The sequence below is a fragment of the Mchenga conophoros genome, linkage group LG6 (assembly GCF_057382185.1).
Source record: "Mchenga conophoros isolate Kocher_MC1m ecotype Shallow Benthic linkage group LG6, M_conophoros_male_GT1.1, whole genome shotgun sequence".
NCBI lineage: Eukaryota > Metazoa > Chordata > Actinopteri > Cichliformes > Cichlidae > Mchenga > Mchenga conophoros.
This window is the reverse complement of record NC_140531.1, coordinates 18,341,695-18,362,597: the sequence shown is the minus strand read 5'-3', so window position 1 is coordinate 18,362,597 and position 20,903 is coordinate 18,341,695. Positions and strand designations below refer to the sequence as shown.

At 39.6% G+C, this 20,903-nt stretch overlaps 1 protein-coding gene across 7 annotated transcripts in view; it reads right to left on the bottom strand.

Annotated features, from left to right (window-relative positions):
- Nucleotides 1-18,963, bottom strand: part of gab1 (GRB2-associated binding protein 1) — a 58,716-nt gene extending 39,753 nt beyond the window's left edge. For 2 of the 7 annotated variants that reach the window (XM_085276586.1, XM_085276589.1), the window contains exons 1-2: nucleotides 18,452-18,963; nucleotides 18,162-18,317 (exon numbers count right to left, since the gene is read on the bottom strand). In XM_085276586.1, coding sequence (XP_085132712.1) covers nucleotides 18,162-18,233 — 72 coding nt within the window. In that variant the 5' untranslated portion in view covers nucleotides 18,234-18,317; nucleotides 18,452-18,963. Of the gene's footprint in view, nucleotides 1-6,925; nucleotides 7,122-18,161; nucleotides 18,318-18,451 lie in introns of those variants that run through there. The other 5 variants (XM_085276585.1, XM_085276587.1, XM_085276588.1 and 2 more) reach the window with 3 other exon arrangements.
- Between the last annotated feature and the right edge of the window lie 1,940 nt (nucleotides 18,964-20,903).

The window sequence follows — 20,903 nt, the reverse complement described above, 5'->3', positions numbered from 1 at the left end:
AGAGATAAGGAAATGGAGTCTGATATGTAATTCTGTGTGGCTAGTGGTGTTGCTTTCAAAAAAGTGGTGCCAGGTTACAGAAGAAGGAAAAACATTTTTTTTTAAAAAGCTCGGTGTTATAAAGATCAGAGTTACAAGTTAATGACTCTGCTGCAAAAGATAATTCACTAAGCTGCCTTTCACAGATCTGAAGCGCACCTTGTTGATTCTTATTTTCATTAACGTGTTTGGTGTCCTGTTCTTAGAGCTGATGAGCATGCCCGGGCTTGTTTCTCAGCCAAGGTAAAGACACACCTCCTTTATTCACCAGTCCCCTGAAACTGGTACACACCTCTGCTCTCTGTTGTCACATTCAGATGATACTACTTTACTTTCAGCTGAAAGCAAATTTGTATGTTGTAAACACATACCTGAGAGGTTGTGTGCTGCATCAGTGGCTGTGTGCTTCCCACACACTGGTTCGCCTTTACCAAAGAATGTGTGGAATTTCTTGTACACACTACAAGCGGCAAAGACAACAATGCCAACAATTTTTCAAACTAAATTATTACACAAAACATTGTGGCTTTTTTTTTTTTTTTAAGCGTTTACATGTTTGCTGACTTATTCTCACTTATGGGACACTTATCTACAAATTAAACCTTTTATACAAAAGGTTTAACTTCCTAAAACGTATAGTCTATATATAAAGATCTTGCTCTGTAATGTGGAACGGGGGGAAAAAAAATCCATGCAATTGTGCATTTCAAGGTTTTATGGCCATCTAATGCATGCTGTAGCGAGAAAGCCAGAGTTTGATCCACCACTTAAACCGCAATTATGCATTAACTCCTTTGTAAGAGCTGTCTCCATTAAAAACAAAGTGGTGTCCCATACCCTTTAATAAACAATTTACCATTCACCTCAATAGTCCTGACCACAGACTGCCTCTTTTTTTATATGAAAAAATATAAAAAATTGCAGGACAATGAGGATTTATTCATAAGCTATAACATTTTTGCTGCTTCTGATGATGGTTACAAAAAGATGCCCAATTTATCAGGAGACTATCCTAGCTGTCACTCAGACAAGAGGCAGGATCCACCCTGTTAGTCCTGTGTTAGACTTGGCTGTGTTAGACGCAAAAGGGTAGACAACCATTCCAATTCACATCTACACCTCGAGACAACTTAGAATCAGCAGTTAACCTAACAAACATGTCTTTGGACTGTGGGAATCCAAAGCACAGACAGAACGTGGAAGCTCCACGCAAAAACGCACTTTTTTGCTGTGAGGCGACAGGATGACCCTCCTACAAATTCATATGTTTAATGCAACTCTATAAGATTACACAGTATTTAAAAAGTACAATCAGAGTAAGCTACACTTTAAGATATACTAGTGACAATCATGGTCACATCGCATGTGAAGGAAGAATAATCAGGGGAGTGTATTGGATGCATAAGCAGAACTGATAGCCGCCTATTACCGGCTCCACAACCTTCACTTCAGGGACGAGGAGAATAAAAAACAGCACATAGAAAATGCAGTCATCCTAACAATTATGAACACATCTCCGAAGTGTAATTAAAAGTGCATGAAAAGATTGACTCCAGAGCTGGCAAGGTCACAAATCTGACCGACTGGACTATAAAAATCAGAACAACGATGCTGCATATTTTGATCCTCGGGGAACATGACTGTTTACAGCTTATGGTGAAGATTCTCCAACAAGGCCTGACTCCACGAGATCAAGATTCATGAGACTGACAAGAACGTGGTCATAGATCGAGGAAAACTTGTGTCTGAGAGCGGATATAAGGATGTCCAGCTGAGTAAAGTGACTGAAGTGCCATTTTCATTTATTTCCATTTATTTATCTCAACTGTTTGCCGACAGCTGTCAACAGTTTCTGATTAGTAAGACTAACTTATGAAGTATCCTGAGACATTCCCACTTCCACAATATAGCTAAGATTTCACAGAAATTCCAAATTTTCCGTGTTGTAAAATATTTATTCATGTAAAGATAATTCTAATTTAGACCAGTGATCTCAAGCATTTTTTTTTTTTTTTTGGGGGGGGGGGGGGGGGGGGGGACTTGAATTTTAATGACACAGTGGTTCATCTGATTCATCACAATCATCACCATTCACAGGTTACTGAATTGTGTGAAGTACATAAAGAAAATTAAGTTGTCAGAACTAGAGATGGCACGATACCACTTTTTTATGTCCGATACCGATATCATAAATTTGGATATCTGCCGATACCGATATGAATCCGATATAGTGTGTTTTAATCAACCAAACTGTTTTTTTAAATATCTTGCTGCATTTTGTATAAGTTCATACTCAAGTTTAAAACAACAACTACACTAAAGCTATTCTGTTATACCTGTATGCAAAAAAAATATTTCATAGTTCAGCAATACTGATCAATCTAATAAACTTAAACCTACACCATCCTCCCTATTCTGGTATTTTAAAGAGTACTTAGCATAAATATTAAGCAACCTAACTAATAGGGTTCCAACTCCCAGCAACAACAAAAATAAAAAAATAAAAAAATAGGGAACCACCCCTCACGCTCCACCTCATGATGCTTAAATAGATTCAACATCTTTCTTCAACAAAATTGCAGACTGCACAGATGGTACCTTCCCAAAGGAAAAAGTACTATAGCTTACTAGGGTATATATATTAGACTTAATAGTTACTATATACAGTAATTGACTTCTATTCATTTTACATCAAATTAAAACTTTGGGTGTAAGATTTGGATAATTATTTATTAAAAGCTAGACATTTTAAATAAGAATAAGAAAGAAAAGTATGTCTTTGTGTCCCCTTTTCCCTGTTAATGCCCTATCGGCCCCCCTGGCTAAACTTTGCTAGATCCGCCCCTGCACAGTTACCAGCGTCAGCTACAGTACGTAGAAAAAGATCCTGGAGTAGAAAGTAATATTAAATACATTCTAACAACAGCTGATCAAGCTTAAACGTGCTGCTGTTGTTCAGCCGCTGGTTTCCTCTTTCTGGTGCAAAGTGGGCCAAAAACAAACAAGAGAGACGGACTCGCGACAGAAAAGCCGACCAGCTGATCATTAAGCAGTTTCATGATTGAAGTAGCAGCAAGAAGAGGCAGTCGCTTGTTAAGCTTAACGCAGGAATGCTTTACAAACATTCAGAGATGGACTTACACACTTGCTTTACTTCTCTCGGGATAACTTTGTCGGAGATGAAATGCCGGTTGCTAGCAAAGCTCCACATGCTATCCAGACCACCGATAGGTCCCGCATGCCACAGCCGCTCTATCACGTGATGCATACTGCTCCGACGTGCTAACGTTCTGAGGTGAGTTACGGCGTGTTGCAAGTTTTGTGAGGTTATTTCGTGATATTTAATGGATCGGATTACATTTTTTAATTTTCTCCGATATCCGATCCAGTAATTTAGGTCAGTATCGGACCAATCCGATACGTAATATCGGATCGGTCCATCTCTAGTCAGAACTGGTTGGCTCTATTGTACAAAGTAATGAGAATTAAATTGAAGGAGGCTCACGCGTTTACAACACAGAAGGAGTCCAAACATGGATGAAATAATTGCCAAAAAAAAAAAAAAAAAAAAAAAAAAAAAGAGTCGCCAATTCTGGATTTCTTTGGCTTTAAACTGGATGAAAGAGGTAAACCTAAGGATGTAACCAAAGCGGTGTGGTGCCTGTGCAGACCTATAGTGCGAGCAAAGGAGTCAAACACAACTAACTTGCATGAGCATTTGATCACAGATAAAAGAGGCTGCTGTTAAAACAGTGCTATTATTTTTTTTTATGTTGACTGCTTCTATTAGCTCCATCATTATTAGCAAGCGTACTCATGGGCAAATAAACAAATAAATCGCCCTTGTAAAAACAATCCCTAATAGTCAGGACAAAATAATCTTGTTTTACTAAAATCTCCAATGCTCCAAGAGGAGTAGTGATTTTGTGACTTGTGGTCAGACGGACAGATGCCTCTACATTGCATAAGCTCATCAGCTCATCCAGCTGAATGAGCTGAAGCTTCAGTCACACAAACCTAGAGACAGGGTGCCGACCACCTGGTAACGACCAGTTGTTGGGGGAAAAACGTGTATTCCCTGACCAGTTGGCGATCACTCAAGGCTGCTTTCTGTCACTAGGTGAAACTGGACACAATTTTTTGGTTTTTTTTTTTTTTTTTAAAACAACAACAACAACAACAAAACACAGGTAGAAACAGAGGCTTCAGCCTTACTGCTTGTTACCTGATAAGGTTCAGTGGCTAGCTTAGCGTTAGCATGCTGTCTGTGCAGGTACTTGCAAAGAGCTGAAGTTGTGTTACCAGCACGATGCAGCCATTTCTGTCCTGGATGCAGTTTGCACTTTACCATCACGCTCTTGTCCTTTTGTGCAATGCAAATAAAAATTATGTCCGTATCCACACTGTAAACGTGCCTACTAATTTCCTCCTCCAACAACTGAAATCAGCTGATTGTAGCGCAAGTACAAGAACTGATAAGCGGGACAGACAGGCAAGCAGACAAACAATTCCAAGGAATTCAACTAAGAACCGGTTATTTTAGAGAACCTGTTCTTATCCTTAGCTGCACCACCGTACAATTGCTTTGGTTGTGCGTTTGCATGGAAGACACCAACTTGTGTGCAAACAGTCACTAACCAACCACTAAGCCACACTGAAACTTGAGACACAAACTGGAAACAGAACGTTTGCCTTCAAAGTAAAAGTTGTACCTTAATATTAAAACCAACATCTTTCAAAAGACGCAGCTTTTTCTTTGAGAGCAAATGGTCTCCTTTTTAAGTATGCGTCCCACTATTCACAGTTTGACGATGGTTTAGTGAGTAGCTGTCGAGTGTCCACAGTCTTCCACGCAAACTACAGGGTGATCATAGCATCAGCTGCAGATTAAAGTAATTGCACGGAGGTTTTCAGTGCAGCGCCCTAAATCTCAAACAATTGCACTCATTGACAGCAAGCAACCTCAAGCAGTCACTTGCCAGCTATTTGGGGAATACACAGGGGGATGTCACTGACTAGTCTCTAGGACTGTGAGACTCATGGTTTTGGTAGTTTATTTCAATCTCCAGCAACCACTCACAACCAGTGGGGAAATACTAATTACTTCTTAGAGAAGAAAAAAGTTCTTAATGCAAAATTGTAGTCTTTCTTAAATAGTCCAACTGGGCAACTGTGGCTCAGGTGGTAGAGTGGGGTCATTTGATAAGTGTAAGGTTGGTGGATCGATCCCCGACTCCTCCAGTCCACATGCAGAAGTATCATTGGGAAAGGCTAAACCCATAGTTGTCCCCAATGCATTTTTATAAACTAATTGTAAAATAAAAAAATAAAGCCTGTATACAAACAATGCAAAGTCAAAAATTCAAGATACATGTATCACCTACATATGCCATTGTGAAATTCAAAATGAAAATGGAGGCGCATTTGAAATGCATTCACCAAATCATTAAAAGACATCTTCACTATTACTTTAATATCCTTCTCACTTTCTTGTAATTCATACTATTGCTTCTCTGCCATGGTAAACGACCATCAACATTGGCTTGTGGTAGAAAGGGCAAAATCCAGGTTAGCAATCAATGCCTATTACCGACTGAGCAAGAAAACAGCTCAGGACATGAGAAAGACAGACTGTGCATCTATTGCACTTTAGGCCAGGTTTTTGTTATTATTTTAAACATTATCAGAGCTTTTCAAACTAATTTCTTTCCCACTCTGCACGCCGACACACCACAGAAATGTTCTTCACAATCATGCCTGAAAATGACAAAATAACCTCCAATCATTTTCATGATTGCCAAATAAATTGATGAATTGTTCCTCTAATAAAGGTTATGGTTGCTGAGTCACTAACAGATACCAAATACAACTGAAATATAACCAATCAGAATGGTAGCTGAAAATTATTCCCAGACTCAGTGTTGAAATAACCTTGCTCATACAGGGAGGGTGGTTTGTGAATGCAGGCAGCATTCTCGGCCATGAGAACTAAAGCTGTAGCACAGATAACATCTGCTTCTCACTTCAGGACACTTTACTCCCTAAAACACAAGTTTATCATATTCCTGCCATATCTCCTTGGCATGTTGGCTTTCAGTTTTTCCACTTTTTCCTCCCAGATAAGCAGAAAGTCAAAAGTATGCACACTTTGCCACTCCACAGCCTTGACACTTTAAGATGGTTACCCATTACATTCATCATTTTTGATTACCTGCACATTCATTCAAGGAATTTGCATTTGCACTGTTACATTTTTATAAAGCTTTAATGTACATAAAAACCAGCTTCTTGTTTAAGTGAAAATAAATGGAAGGTTGTCTTTTTGCGCTAGTAATGTTGTGGAGTTGTATTTTGTCTCGCATCAATTATATCATCAGTTATATCGTTATCGCAAATTTTCAAATATATATCGTGATAAATATTTTTGGCCATATCGCCCTGCTCTAGTCACATGCACTTGTCAAAGCCGCATGGTTAGAATTCAACACATTCTTTTGGCATAGCAGACTGTTCACATGAGCATACCGTTTCTTAACCGCTGACGAGACGGGCTCAAACAATTCAGCTTTCAGCCCCCGAAAATAAACAATGCAGTGCAAGCAAACGGGAATCTGACAGAAACAGCAAAATAAGGAACACAGATGTTTCGTTTTTATCATCCTTTAAAACGAATAGAAACTAAAACTGTGCTTGTTTCACACGGGACTTAAAAGCTCAAAATTCAACATAAAAGGTTACCTTAAACTTCAAATACACTGTTTAAAATAGAAATGCAACACCAAATCAAGTTTTATGGATTTAAACACTTTCATTTTCGCTCACCTCAAACGCTTACAAGCATTAGTTGCTTATATTCAAAGGAAAACAACTTATCTTATACACCAACCTTGAATATCAAATGTGACTGGGTTATCCAAATGCCATCGTTTTAGAGTGGAGGCAAAAACGTCAAGGTATTCCACAAGTTTGTTTTAAAAAAAAAAAAAAAAGTAAAAGGAAGAGAAGTGTGCCCAGGAAACTTTACACACAGCTAAACAAGAAAGGTAGGACCTCCAGACTCTCAGCTTCCAATCAGGCTACGAGTGAATCGTCTACAAGAGCAGGAGTTTTTCTGTCTCTCTCAGCGCGCATGTGTGTGTGTAGGTGTGTTTGTGTGTGTGTACATGACTACAGGTTTAACAACGTCCTTTGGCTGGAGGCCAGGGCAAAGATACTAGGTAGTACCATCATAACTAACGCAATTATGGACAGTAGAAGAAACAGCAGCAGTAGTAAATACCAAAGAGACCCTTTTTTTGATGTTTTGGTTTCTTATTAAATACGATGTTTAAGACCAAATGAAGAACGAGACTATTAGTTGATAAGATTCACTGTAAGAGCGGCCTGTGAGTCACAGTAAGTTAGGAAATTACACAGGTCAGTAGGAATATTTCGCATCTAGTCTCAAAGCTGACTTGTCAACACCCACATGTCTAACTCAGCCTGTCTAAAGAGTGGGACAAACATGCACACAAATTGGTGCTCGCAGAGCGAGGGAAGAGGGGCAAAGAAAAAAAAAAGTACCATGACAGCAGCGGGCTATATTAAGGGGCTGCAGACACAGCGGCTAGGGTCAGATCACACAGCACTGCATAACTCGAGTGCCAGCTGTGTATGTGTGTGCAACAGGTGAAGCGTTAAATGGGAACAGATACAGTCACACATACTTCTACCTTCCAAAGCAACCCTCAAACCATCCAACATATTCAAGTATTAAATTCATCCATGGGCTCAATTCAGGAAGAGCAATACAGAGTATACTGCAAGCCCAGCGGTGCCTAAGTTCACCATCCAGGGGGACTTTGTATTGGGCATATTTTTTAAGCTAAATACAATTATTATACAAATAAAACAGCTCAAAATTGGTTGTTATGACTTGATACCGTTTTATCTTCTTCTCCATCCTCCTACTTACACAGGCTGCGGTAGACTAAATCATTCATTGTTGAATGTGAACAAGGTTAACCATGATTTTTGTGCTCTCACTCTCACTGCTGTAGCCTACAGGTCAACCACAGCTGCAGTACAGAGCATCTTATCTAGTGCAAACTCTGGAATAAAACAAAAGTCTTAGGAACAAGCTCGGAGATTCTGCAAACGCACAGCACATGTCCAATTATCCACGGGAACCTCTGGGACCTATTTGTAACACTTGTGTAAGCCATTTGAATATCTGATGTGCAACTACAAGTTTTGACACAATGGAAAATTTCTTGTTTATCTTTGGCATTTGTGAAAGGAAAAGAAAAAAAACAGAAGAGGAAGTTGCCTTTTTTTTCTTTAAGGCTTAGATCACAAGACGTGGCAGCAAAAGCTTCTCTTTGTCGAGCTAACGTGACGATAAACATCACATCAGCAGATACTGTTTCCTGTATGGTATTTACAGGCCTCAGGCTGCATATATGGGTCAACTGCTGATTTAAAATTCAGTCAAATTCAATAATAATCTGTTCCGTATGAAGTAGTAGTAGTAGTAGTACCAAAAACAACCTCAAAACACCAGAACTACAACTAGTTGTTGCTTGCAAAAAGGACACATCTGAAGGTAACATTATGCCAAAATAATCTAGCATTTGGCAGCCAATTAATTAGGATATTACTGACATTTTTAAACAAAAAGCACCCCGCTTTCATTGGCTACATTTTCTTCCTATTTTCTGTTTTACCTATTCAATGTACCACCATGAAAATATGTGCTGTCGTACTCCAGGTGTGTCCAAAGACACCAGCAGTGAGTGCTTCTACGGTGCAAGAAAATAAAACAAAAAAAAACAAAAAAAACACTGCAGTGACTTTTAAAAGAGAGTGTGTCAAGAATGGCTTTTCAAAGTATACAACTCTTCAGTGAGTCACAGATCACTAGTGAGTCACAGTGGAGTCTTTCGTGAGTATAACTCGGAGGTACATAAACAGCTCGGTAACATTAAGTTCCAAATTCATCTTCTCATTATCTGTTATTAACATAAACATTTGCAGCTATATTATATATATAAAACATATTAGAGAGCAGCAGAGGACATATGCAGGAGTTAACAATATAATAGCCAAGGAAAGAAAAAGAAGAGAGCAGGGGACCCTTCCTCTGTCTTCACTCGCCATCTGGTAGCCATCACACCACACACAGGAAGTAGCAGCCATGCCTTGCTGGGGCGCCAGGGAGCGGCTCCTCTTCCCTCATGGTGCTGGAGAAACAACAATCAGCCAGCGCATTGCATTGCAGAGCAGTGCAGTGCACGGTAGTGTAGTCCAGCCCATTCAATCCTCAGCTGAGGAGCCAGCAGCGGCACCACCACCACCAGCAGCAGCAGCAAGGGACCAGGCGCTCACACCCCTGCAGACCAGCAAAGAGGAGCACAGAGCAACCTCGCATTCCTGCTGTCTGAGCCTGCCAAGAAGCACTGGGAACGGAAAGAAAGAGGGAGAGAACAGAGAGCTGCTCTCACTGGAGGCTGCCTAATGGTGGGGCTTTGAGAAGCACTCCAGTCTTTTTCATCTTGATTGCTTTTATTTTTTTTAAGCTTTGCTCTCCTCCGCAATGACAATAAAATTATTGCCTGCCCGCCTGTCGTTTCCTGCACACATATTTATGGTCCTTCACCTTTAATCTTGGAGAATGTTTGCGCGCTTTGCAAGAATCCAGAAAATGCAAATAATCAGACATTTGGCCCGACTCGCGATAGCTTTCGTTCCCTCAAATGACGTGCGCCAATCTGGTGGGAAGAGGGACCCCTTCGGCCTTTGTGTTTGATTTACTGTAAACCATCTATGGGCCTTCTGTGTTCTCCCTACTAACACTGTTTTATTTCCACACAAGACTACAACTACACCCTGGAAATAGAAGCAGCCTTATGACACGTCCTATTTTTACCGCCTCGTGTCATTAGCTGGCAAGTCGCAACACGAAAACCAGGAATGAGCATTGTGATCAAAAAAAACGTTCAGCTTTCTTTAACCTCGGCCTGTGTCACTTCCTTGCATATGAGACAACCGTCAGTCATCAGAAAATAAGACGCATTATGACGTGTGCAATTAGCCCAGCAGCAAAGCTCTGAGGGTTCTGTCATCTGCATTTAATAATAGCTTCTCTTGAAACTCTTCGACTTGGCGCAGTGACAAAAAAAAAGGAATAAAAGGATCATTTTACAGCAGAAAACACAACTCAGAATCTGTTCCCAGGTTTCGCACAGCAAATCCAAGCCTGCATGAGAACCGCTTTTCTGCAGCCACTCCACGAGTTGCTTTGCGGACTTGGCACACGACACAGTAAACAGCTGCGCCAGGCAAAAAGAGACACATCTGTTTACAAAATGCTCCATGTTAGCCTTGACCTACCAATTAAATCAACGGTGTCATTTCTGCACTAAGGTAACAAATTAAGTTTAAAGGGGCATACACAAATGATAATACAAGTGAAAGTTAAGATTTTGGGAGGTAACTCTAAGCATTATCAGCACACAGCGCCACCTATGAATCAAAAACAAGCCGAAAACAGACATGATCACAATGATGATCACATTTCCTTTGCTCTCATACAGAAATGACATTTATTTCTGAAATCTAACCAACTATGCGCTGACGTGCACTCAAAAGCAGAACTTCTTAAATCTTTTTCTTAATGACTCCTAACCGATTACATCCTCCATCCCCTTTCAGCTTAAAATAAATTTGCAAGCAACATACTCACTGTAACCTCTCACTCTTTTTGGAGCGCACACACTAAAGTTTAGTCTGTAACGCGTAAACAATCATCTTAAACTTCAGCTTCATTTTGAAGCAGTGGCGTGCTGGTATAAACAAAGGTTTACTGTGCTCTGAAAAGCAGCTGCGTCGCTCAAGAATTTGCATGAAAGGTTATGCATGCAAGTGTCTAGTTTACATAACAGGACATAATAGTATACATATGAGAACGTGATTTCGAGGTTAGCTCAAGTTCACGTTTGTTGCGTTAAACCCATTTTTTTCGTCATCATGCACATAATATCAGACGCTGCTTACAAACGCCTGCATAAGAGATGAGAGACCTTCTGTATCGACAATGAAGCGTGCGCTCACAAAGATCGACAGCACCAAACGCTGCTGTTAAGATCCCACGGAGACGATCAAAAACACAGACTATGTTTTAGGTGACTGACATGCACCATGTGTGTTGTCATCACTCTCAAAACTGATGTCACATGAAGCACCGATGAAAAAAAATGAAGAAAATAAAAAGTGTCATATTTTTGTATACATCACCACTTGAGTAATGCTGTGACAGGTTTGACAGTGATTTACTATGCCCCCCCCCAAAAAAAAAAATAAAATAAAAATTGCTCTGTGCTGCCAACTTCCCCAAGGGCTGGCTCCAACTGAATGTTTTGTTTTCATGGCTGTGTTTTTCTTTGTGAGGCAATGACTTGATTTCATGCTTAAGACTATAAATACCCAGAAGAAAATGCAGAACAACCACACTCATGTTTACTTCGATTGTGTTTTAAAACAAAAGACCAAAACACCAGTACAGGACTCAGAACAGCTTTCAGTTCTTTGGGGGGAAAATGGTTGTGAATATTACAGATTCTACACATTTCCCCCACCCTCATTCCCACAGCTTTTTTTTTTTAATCCTTTAAACTGCTGTACCAACAGTTAGGCTACGATGAAAATGACACCGCCTATGTATAACACAGTGACGATAGTCTGTGTCAGGGATAAAAGAGACAACTACTGTAGTAGCACATATATTAATAATTAATGCTTATTTGTTTGTAATGGGCATTGAATAATTAATGGCATATTCAACCCATTTCCAAGCTGTGGCAGATCACACAACAGTAGTCTGCTTGCTCCAAATGGAGAGCTGTGCTGCTGGTGCTGCTGCGATGAGGACACAGTCCAGTAATTTTTCTTTGTTAGCCTAAGAGGCTAATGCTGCACAAGTACCCCTCTGTTGCATCCCGTTTGGGTAGCTTGTTTGTTTGTTTCTTCAAGCACGTAGGGAGGGGCGGGGGGAGGGTTAACAGAAAGTGAGCGTTTGTTCTCTGTTCCACTTGCTAAGCAGATTTAATGAATCCTCTACTTAATCAAATGAGCTATGCCTTTGTTTTCGTTCGACCACGTTGTTACACTGGTGGCATACAGTTTTCTTTAACTGTGTGTAAATGACAACTTTTTACAGTCAGCCACAGACAAAAGCTAACAGCCACTTTGATGTACACTATAAATGCTTTTTTGTTTTTCAGCTAAGAGGCCATAAGACCAGCACGGAGTAGGTCCTCAGTCTCCCTTTAGAGCCAGAGGAGGACCTTCAGGGTTCAATATTTTCCTTCATCCGGTCTACCCTGCAGCCCTGTGCTCTTGCTCTGAGGCCCTTGTAAGGGCTGCACAAAGTGTTCAGCAAAATCCTAATCTGTTTTCAGAAAGTGCATGCCAATAAACTACAGGGACTACAATGGTCTATGAAGCTATGTGCACCGGAAGGCAAGAACTGAGAAACTAAGAGCTAAGCAAAATTATTAAAAATCAAGGAGACAGTTATTTTATACATTTTCAAAACTGCTGCTGTTTAATTAATGTTTTGAACTAAAATTAAGGATTCCTTTCAATAGGAATTGTATTACTGTAATATGAACAAGCCGAACAATGACGTTTAATTGAAACATGGCGGCTTCAAAATGGCACGCATAAACAGCCGTTTGAAGCAGTTATATACATATCTCTCTATCAACTCTAGATTAGATAGAGAGGCTGATTGAGAACTAAAGATTCTCGACAGAGAACCGGTTCCAAACTGTCCAGTTTATATTAATTGTCTGTCTCAGAGCTTATCAATTGCTTTCATCAGTGCTGGCATCTTGTTTCTTGCAGTTTCACATAACAAAGCATGACGTCAAACCCCCGGCAGTGGAGCTTTTTCCACACCTGAAGTACATACCTGTTGGTTTTTTTTTTTGTTTGTTTAAATCTGGTTTCTACATCCTACATCAGACCCTGATGATAACCAGCAGCACTGATGCTGAAAACCTTTGTAGACCTACATGTTTCCCCAACGCAAAATATTGATCACCGATCAATGAGAGAATCCGTAAAAACAGACCTAGAATAAATAATGGCATCGGTATCAATAAAATGTTACCAGTAACTATCCTTATTCATTTCCTTTATCCGTTTTCACCTACACCTCCATGATGTGGTGGCAGAATTAACTGAGATACACCATTTTATCGAGCAGTGACGACAGCAACCTTGTAACTCGATCTCTGCATCTCCTTGGGTCCATGTGACAACACAACAGATGTCCTGAAGACATCCATCTCGAAAGCTGTTCCTTTAAGGATGCTTACACTAGTGGACACTGAGACAAATATGCACATTAGTTAAGAGAAATGAAAGAGAAAAAGGAGAAATGGATGGAAAAATGCAGTGCCAATGAAATGGAAAACCCCAGGGAGCAAGGCTGTACTGACCCTATGGTATATTTTGTATTTTTTTAAAGCTGAGGTGAGTAGTTTTAGATACAAAAAACAAAATGCCCACATCGGTTTGGTACTAAATAGCGTACAGACAGCAGTTTATTCTGGTCCCTGTTCTCAAAGGACATTGACAAACTAAAATGCTTGCACCAATGTAGCTGTAATGTGATTTTACCACAAAAAAAATAAAGTCAGTAATCACTAGCTTACTTTGCCAGCAAACCTCATGTAGCATGTGGCACCAAACTCACATTTAATCTAGGACTGCTCAATTGTGCCAAATAGTGAGACCAACATCAGTCGAACTTAGGGCTGTGCGATATGACCAAAATCTCATATCCCGATATAAGAATTCTATCGTCCCGATAACGATATAAATCACAAAAATGTAACATTTTCTGTAAATTCTGTGAATCTCGGGCAGCTCGTCTTGCGGGAAGTGTTTCCAGCTGCGCGTCATGTAGCTGGAGTCGAGTGTTTTAACAGATGCATGAAACTATACATTTTTAGACATAAGTTGTAACGGCCACCGTTACATTTGTGAGTATTTATTACACGGCGTGCTGCAGGGAAAAGCCTGTTCTAACGTTTGAGTCTAAGGTTTATTTTTTAGCACCTGGCGGCTCTTTTTTTACTTCTCATCCGTAAATAATCTGCTCTTTCACGTGATTCAGTTCATTTTGAAAAGTCTCAACAGGATCTTGAGCTTTATTATGAAAGGTTTATGTGGAACATAAACAAGCGGACACGTGATGGTGTTACCGTAGTTGTTGCTAACGACAACGCATAAAAACAGGCGCTTGTCCGTCCGTAGTGTGGTTATATTAAATATAAAAGAAAGAGAGAACTTTAAGAAATTAATATAGCCACTACAGTGACCATCAAAACGATGAAAAAATATTGCCGTAAACAGTTTATTTTGCGACACCACGAAACAAACGATAGCGTAAAATGAAACGATAAAAGTTTTTATATTATCATCCGATATATATCGTTATATCGAACAGCCCTAGTCCAGCTGAAAACCAAATAATTACCTTAAAAAAAAAAAAAAAGTGGCTTGGGGAACTGCAGATAGAGTCAGGGCCGCCCACATAGCAGCAAACTCGTCCACCTTCGGAAAAAAAAACAAACTACAAAAGCCCCGGGGAGAGCTGCAGGTTCGCCTGCACCATTGCAGCTCAAAACATACGCTGACCTTTGTGTCGATTACATTAAATGCTGTGTCAGAAGGATAGCAGCTAGAGTTAAAAGGGAACTTTTACAGGATGTGATGGTATGGAGACAGTGGCACTGAAGAAAGAAAAAAAAAAAAAGAGCTGGTGTAGCTGCAAGCAGCAAAGTTAAAAGACACTAACATTTTTGTTGGGGCTGAACAAGATTAGATAGAAGTACATCAGAGGGACAGCTAAGTCTGGGCGGTTTGGAGACAAAGTTAAAGAGAGATAGGATGAGATGGTTTGGATGTTTGCTGAGGAGTAAGGATAGTGGATATATTAGATAAAGGATGTTGAAGATGGAGCTGCCAGGCAGGAGGAAAAGAGGAAAGGCACAGAGACGATTTGTGGATGTCCCGAAGGAGGACATGCAGAAGTCTAGTGTGACATCAAAAGACGCTCCGAATAGGGTTAGAGGGAAGGTGATGAATTGCTGCGATGACCCATTAAGGCAGTAACCGAAAAGGAGAAGAAGAAGAAAAGGAAGAAGAAGCAGCAAGGAAGTAAAACAATTCAAGAATGTCTCATCTAATCCCACAAAAGCTCTCATGCTTCATAACCAGCTGAATTGTTTCAATTTAAAAAAGAAAAACAAGAGAGAATCAACTTCTCTATTTATTTGAGTTAGTATAATCTGAACAACTTGTAAGTACTTCCACTAATTACACAGCTTCATGTGACCGAGCTTGCTCAAACCACCCTGCTGTGTTTCCCAGTATTTTTAGATTTTAGATTGCTGCACTACTATAGAGGGCATTGTTGAAAGTTAGATCAGAGTATTAGTCACTGAAAAACAACTCTGATATGAACAGTCTGTAGCAGCCGTAGAAAATCTAATAAGAGCGAACAATGAAGAGGAAGAATCATGACCCACAATCTGAAGCTGTATTCTCGAAAGATTTAGCTGAACTCTGCTGTTACACTCTTATGGCCTCAATAAGTCAAACAGAAATCTAAAGTGTAGAAATATATTTTCAAACAGGATTATGTCGCTACCTGTGACAGAAAGACTAAAACGTGGCATTTGCGTTGATAAACCCCCCAAAACGAAAGAAACCAGCTTGCAGTTTGTTCCTTGTTTGTATAAAAGCAATGGCCAACATTTAACTCAAAAATGTTTTCTTAACATTAAACAGGGAAAAAAAGATGCAGTTTATGCAGATATAAAAAGCAACAACTATAATTTCGCAGCTTTAAACAGCTTAACTTCTACCTCACAAAATCACGAGTTTCCTCAGAGTTCTTAAAACACTAAAACAGTTACACAACTTGAGCAACAAGTTGTCATAACCATTTGAAAATAACTAGGTCCTCCAGTAGCCTACTTCTTTTTTTCTCCTGAGAAACTAACATTTGGGGTCATATTAACTTTTGTATTGTGGATGCAAACATTATTGTTATTTCAAATCATTTCAAAATAAGAAAGAAATAGCATGTTTTAGTCATTGATATTTTTAAGCGTCCCATATTGTATTATTCCCTCGCACCATGACTCTGTTTGATTAAAGTAAGTCAGGAATCAATATGAGGAGTTATATTGCTGTTGCTTCATGATTCATTTATTAGCCATTAGTTGTGCACAAGGCTGTTGGGAAATAGTGCAACTTTGAAAAAACTAAACAAAAGACTTTTTTGTAATGACCATACGAGATGCTGACTGCAGGTAACACAACAGTGATACCAAAGCCTGCCGCTACAGGCAAGATGCAGGTTTACAGAACTGGACCCCTCCATTTAATGCAAACTTTGCAAACAAAATTTCTAAACTTCTACATTAATAAGCAAAACACAGATTTCATTCATCAATCTTTGGTTTTTCCTATGAATTTTTAACTTGATGATGTCAAACTGTATGCATTCTTTGAATTTCTGTGGTTTAGTTGAAAGAAAGAAAAAAAAAAAAAGGAAATGGTTAAATATTCGCTTCGAGCACATTCATAAATTATTAAACTTCTGATAAAATCTATGCTAGTTTTACAAGAAAGCATTCGTCGATGACTATTCAGCACGCGTAGCTGCACCGACCAGGGGTTTTTCCCCCTCGCAGCTGAGAGGTTTCCTGGATGAGTACCCATGACAAAATAGTTTGCATGTCTGCCTTGCTTATTTGCAGTTTATGCACCAGAATCTGTTCAATAAACTAAATTTTTCACACACAGTTTTGCAAGATATCCGCAGACAGTTAAAGATAACAAACACTGGAAGCATTGGAAAGTCCAGTTTTTCTTGATTGCCTCATTCTTTAGCTGTTTTTTGTGCACGAACAGGATTCTTGTCTTCTCTGCATCTATCCCCATGTTTTCTCATGCTGCGTCAGAGCATGCATATGCAATGGGTGGGGTACACTTAATTATGAGTGGTCAGTAAAGGCACCTGATCTCACTTGGAGAAGGATTGTCCATTCCTGATCAAATCCTGGCCAACTCCAGATATGAACAGGGTCCTGGTTTTAAAAAAAACAGCTGGAAACTGTTGTCACAAAGTACTGTACAACAAGGTGACCTCTGTCATCAAATAAAACACTATTCTGTAATAGATGTGATGCAGGCACTCAATGAACCCTGCTTCTAAGTGTATATTTTATGCTCTCTTGAACTTCTGGTTTCTGCAAAAACATCCCTTCTCTGATCTTACAGCTCTTGTATTAATAAAGATGCCGTGCACAAAGAAATCAAATGGGCTTGATGGCTAACAAAGCAGCTAATCAAGTTATTTGCTTTAGCCTTATATGAGAGGTTCTTCCAATAGCACACTAATTAAACAGAGAGAACAGGAACATAAAACTGTCAGTTACACTTGTGGGGGGGAAAAAAAAAATCAATGGCATGTCATAACTGATTGCATATCGTTTTAAAAGTATGTAAGACTGAATAGCAGGTGTGAGTAGAGACTGACAGAGCTGCAGATAAGACAACACAGGGATGTAAACAATGGCAGATATAGTAGATGTAATGACAGCCACAACTAGCTCTGATTTTGCAGTTGATTTGTAAATCATTTAACTCTCAGCGACCACCTTTGATACTCTTGACTGCGTGACTTCAAAAGGTAATCAAAGCACTGCGTTACTGGTCAAAGACAATCAAATTCTCCCGAGATAATGCTTGCCAGAGTCTCATGTTTGCTTCCCAAACAGCGGCCATGCGCCCCGCTGACGTGCCCTTGAGCAAAGCCTGTTAAGTCACGCTTAAGTAACTTTACTTTATATAAGTAACGCACACTTTCAGGTTCACCAACAAAAAGGGTAAGGGGGGAGAGACAAAAGCTGATTGTTGCAATGCACACAAGATGAGGCCTACACATCGTCTGCACCCGGAGAGAGCCTCCAGGGAAAAGCATGCACGTTTTTTTCCTCCCTTTGGTCTAACAGGTTACTTTATTACAACGTAACAAAGAGGATATAAAGCGCACTTACGTAACGTCTCAACTTTTTTTCAGGAGGAGACTTTCTCAGCCACCCCGAGCACACCACCTCTCCCCCGCTCATTTCTGCTCCTTTTCTTGCTCTCTCTGGAGTTTGAGCCCGGATTGACGCTTGGCGCTGGTTGTTTTCGGGAGTGTCTTCTTGTACCTGGGGGGAAAAATAACAATAAAACAGTTAATATGAGGCTAAGACGGTGAAGTCAAAACATACTTCGAATATAAAGTTTGTTTTAAAAAAAATGCTGTGCGTGTATGTGTGTTTTTAAAGGCGCAATAACCAACCGTCACTCCTCCGAAAGTGGACTCGCCGACACGTCAGTTCTGTGAAATGCACAGACCAGATTTCCACGAGTTGTACTCAAATAAACGTGTCTCCTTAGCTTGGAGTAAACATAAACCCCGGCGGCACCGCCTTTTGAACAAATATCAGCGGTGACTTTTGTATTTTGTTCAAACTGGAAGGCTGTGGGGGCAAAAAAAAAAGAGGAAAAAAGAAAAGAAAAAACAGGCGCAGACAAATGAAAGTCGGCAAGTTTTTTTTGTTGTTGTTATATTTAACGTCTCATGCTAATTCCCGTCAAAGTGAAGCGATTCCCATCTGGAGAGGTCGGGTGTGCATGTCCCACACTGTACCGGTGCATAGTTGTCGTCTGAACGCAAATTAAAACAAGCTCGACCGTAAACACGGTGGTTTCGCCTAGCTTTCCTACCAGTTTACTCCCATGGTTCCTTAATTGTGATTGACAGGGTGGCTCCGTCTTTCCCTAAACTCACCCTCCTCTGGAACACTACTGAATGGAGTTAACAGCCGCATAGGCGAGAGGACCGGAAGTTATTGGTTTGTTTTCAAAATAATATTAGCACGCTTTGAAGCTGCCTTTAGTTTAGAAACGTAGTAGTGTAAGTTGCTATTTTTAGTCTTGATTGACAGGTTGACATCTACCTTTTCTCATCTAAGCAATACTGTAGTACTATGGCTAGTTCTGTAAATTGATAAAGGCTACATTGTTATAAAGAACATAGAATATATTTTCATTTTTACACTCCAGAATATTTCTTCATGGTAATATTCGCACATACGAGGCACGACTCAACGTGGTTTAATTTCTAGAATGTTATTTTGAAATTCAAAGTCGGAAGTTGATGTTTGTTCGGACTGCTTGATGCGGTTCTTCAGAGCACAAACTGGAGAGGCGGCGGCGTGCAGGGAAAGCTGTAGAGCTTCCATCATGGGACATGTAGTTCAAACAGTTCTCTGTGTCCCGTTCCTAAAAAAATAACAGTGTTGTTTAGCTTTTTGTAGATGACGCATAACGTTAATACAGAAGCATGCACCTCTTGGTGAAGACAATGAGCTTAAAAAAAGCGACAATGAAAGGACCCGCCTCAACCCCTAGGGTCCCAACAAATCACTGCATGTCTAGACTACACTATCCACAATGCTGCTGGAGTCCCCAGAGAGGAATCTGTATACAATCATGTTAAAATAGACTCAGTAGTCTATTTACATGATAGTTTTTTAACGTTTTTATCTATGAATCCGTGTCTCTATTTATTTACAAAGCTATATCATCTCTGTCACTGCTAAATTTAAATCTACTTCCCATACCATTTATTTGAATCTAAAAATCCACAGAGCCTAAAGCTACCAGCAATCTCCTCACAGGCTACAGTCCAGCACCAAAGCTGTTAGAAAATGTTTTTTCCTGTAAGCCTGGATGTGGTTCACTAGAAATATGTCAATATCCCGGGGGACCAAAAAGACCATCTATAACTGGTCCTTTCTACTGGCAAAGGCGTGTTTCCTATGGAATCCGAGTGGAATTTGAGGAATCCTATTGGTATGGTTATGCTTCTCCGAAAGGATGTTTCCCTGTTATTCTGTGATTAATGACTTTGCCAGTCTATTGACACATGGCCTGTTTCCACAGCATTAGTCCTGATGAAGAAACAGGGAGCAATTAAAGGCTGTAGACACAACACAGCAACCCCAATTAATTCTCTTTGAGAGCCATATGTGCACATCATCAAAAAGCAAAGGCCTAGAGTCTCCAGAGTTAAGATTTAAAGGTTCATGTGGGTATTATGTTACCTGTTTCCAGCTTTTCAGTATTACCTAGAAAGACAGACCTAAAATATGGTGTCAGTATATTCCAGATGAGCTATAGATTGTCTGCAAATTATCTAACATAGTAACAGGCTACTGAATGGATACAGAATATTGAAAATACATCCACAAAAAGCAAAAAAAATCCACCAAACAGGAGGTTTGCTTGCTTAAAAAGGAGTCTTAAGATTTTTTATTTTCCAAATGTCCTTTGAAGGCTCACATGCCACTGTGTATTTACCACATCAATTAAAAATGTGTAAAAAGTAAACATTTGCTAATGATTTTGTGTTTCTGCATAAAAAAAAGACAACTATAATTTGCCTGTGGGAACAGTATGTGATGGCATGTGACTCTGCAGTTCCCTTTTCCAATACTGGTTTGAGTAGACTCCATTTGACAAAGCGATTTTGAATATATATATATATATATATATATATATATATATATATATATATATATATATATATATATATATACACATATATATACACATATATACACACACATATATACATATATACACACACATATATACATATATATATACATATATATATACACATATATATATACATATATATATACATTGGAGTCTTCTCTCACCCCCGTTCTCTGCGACCTGCT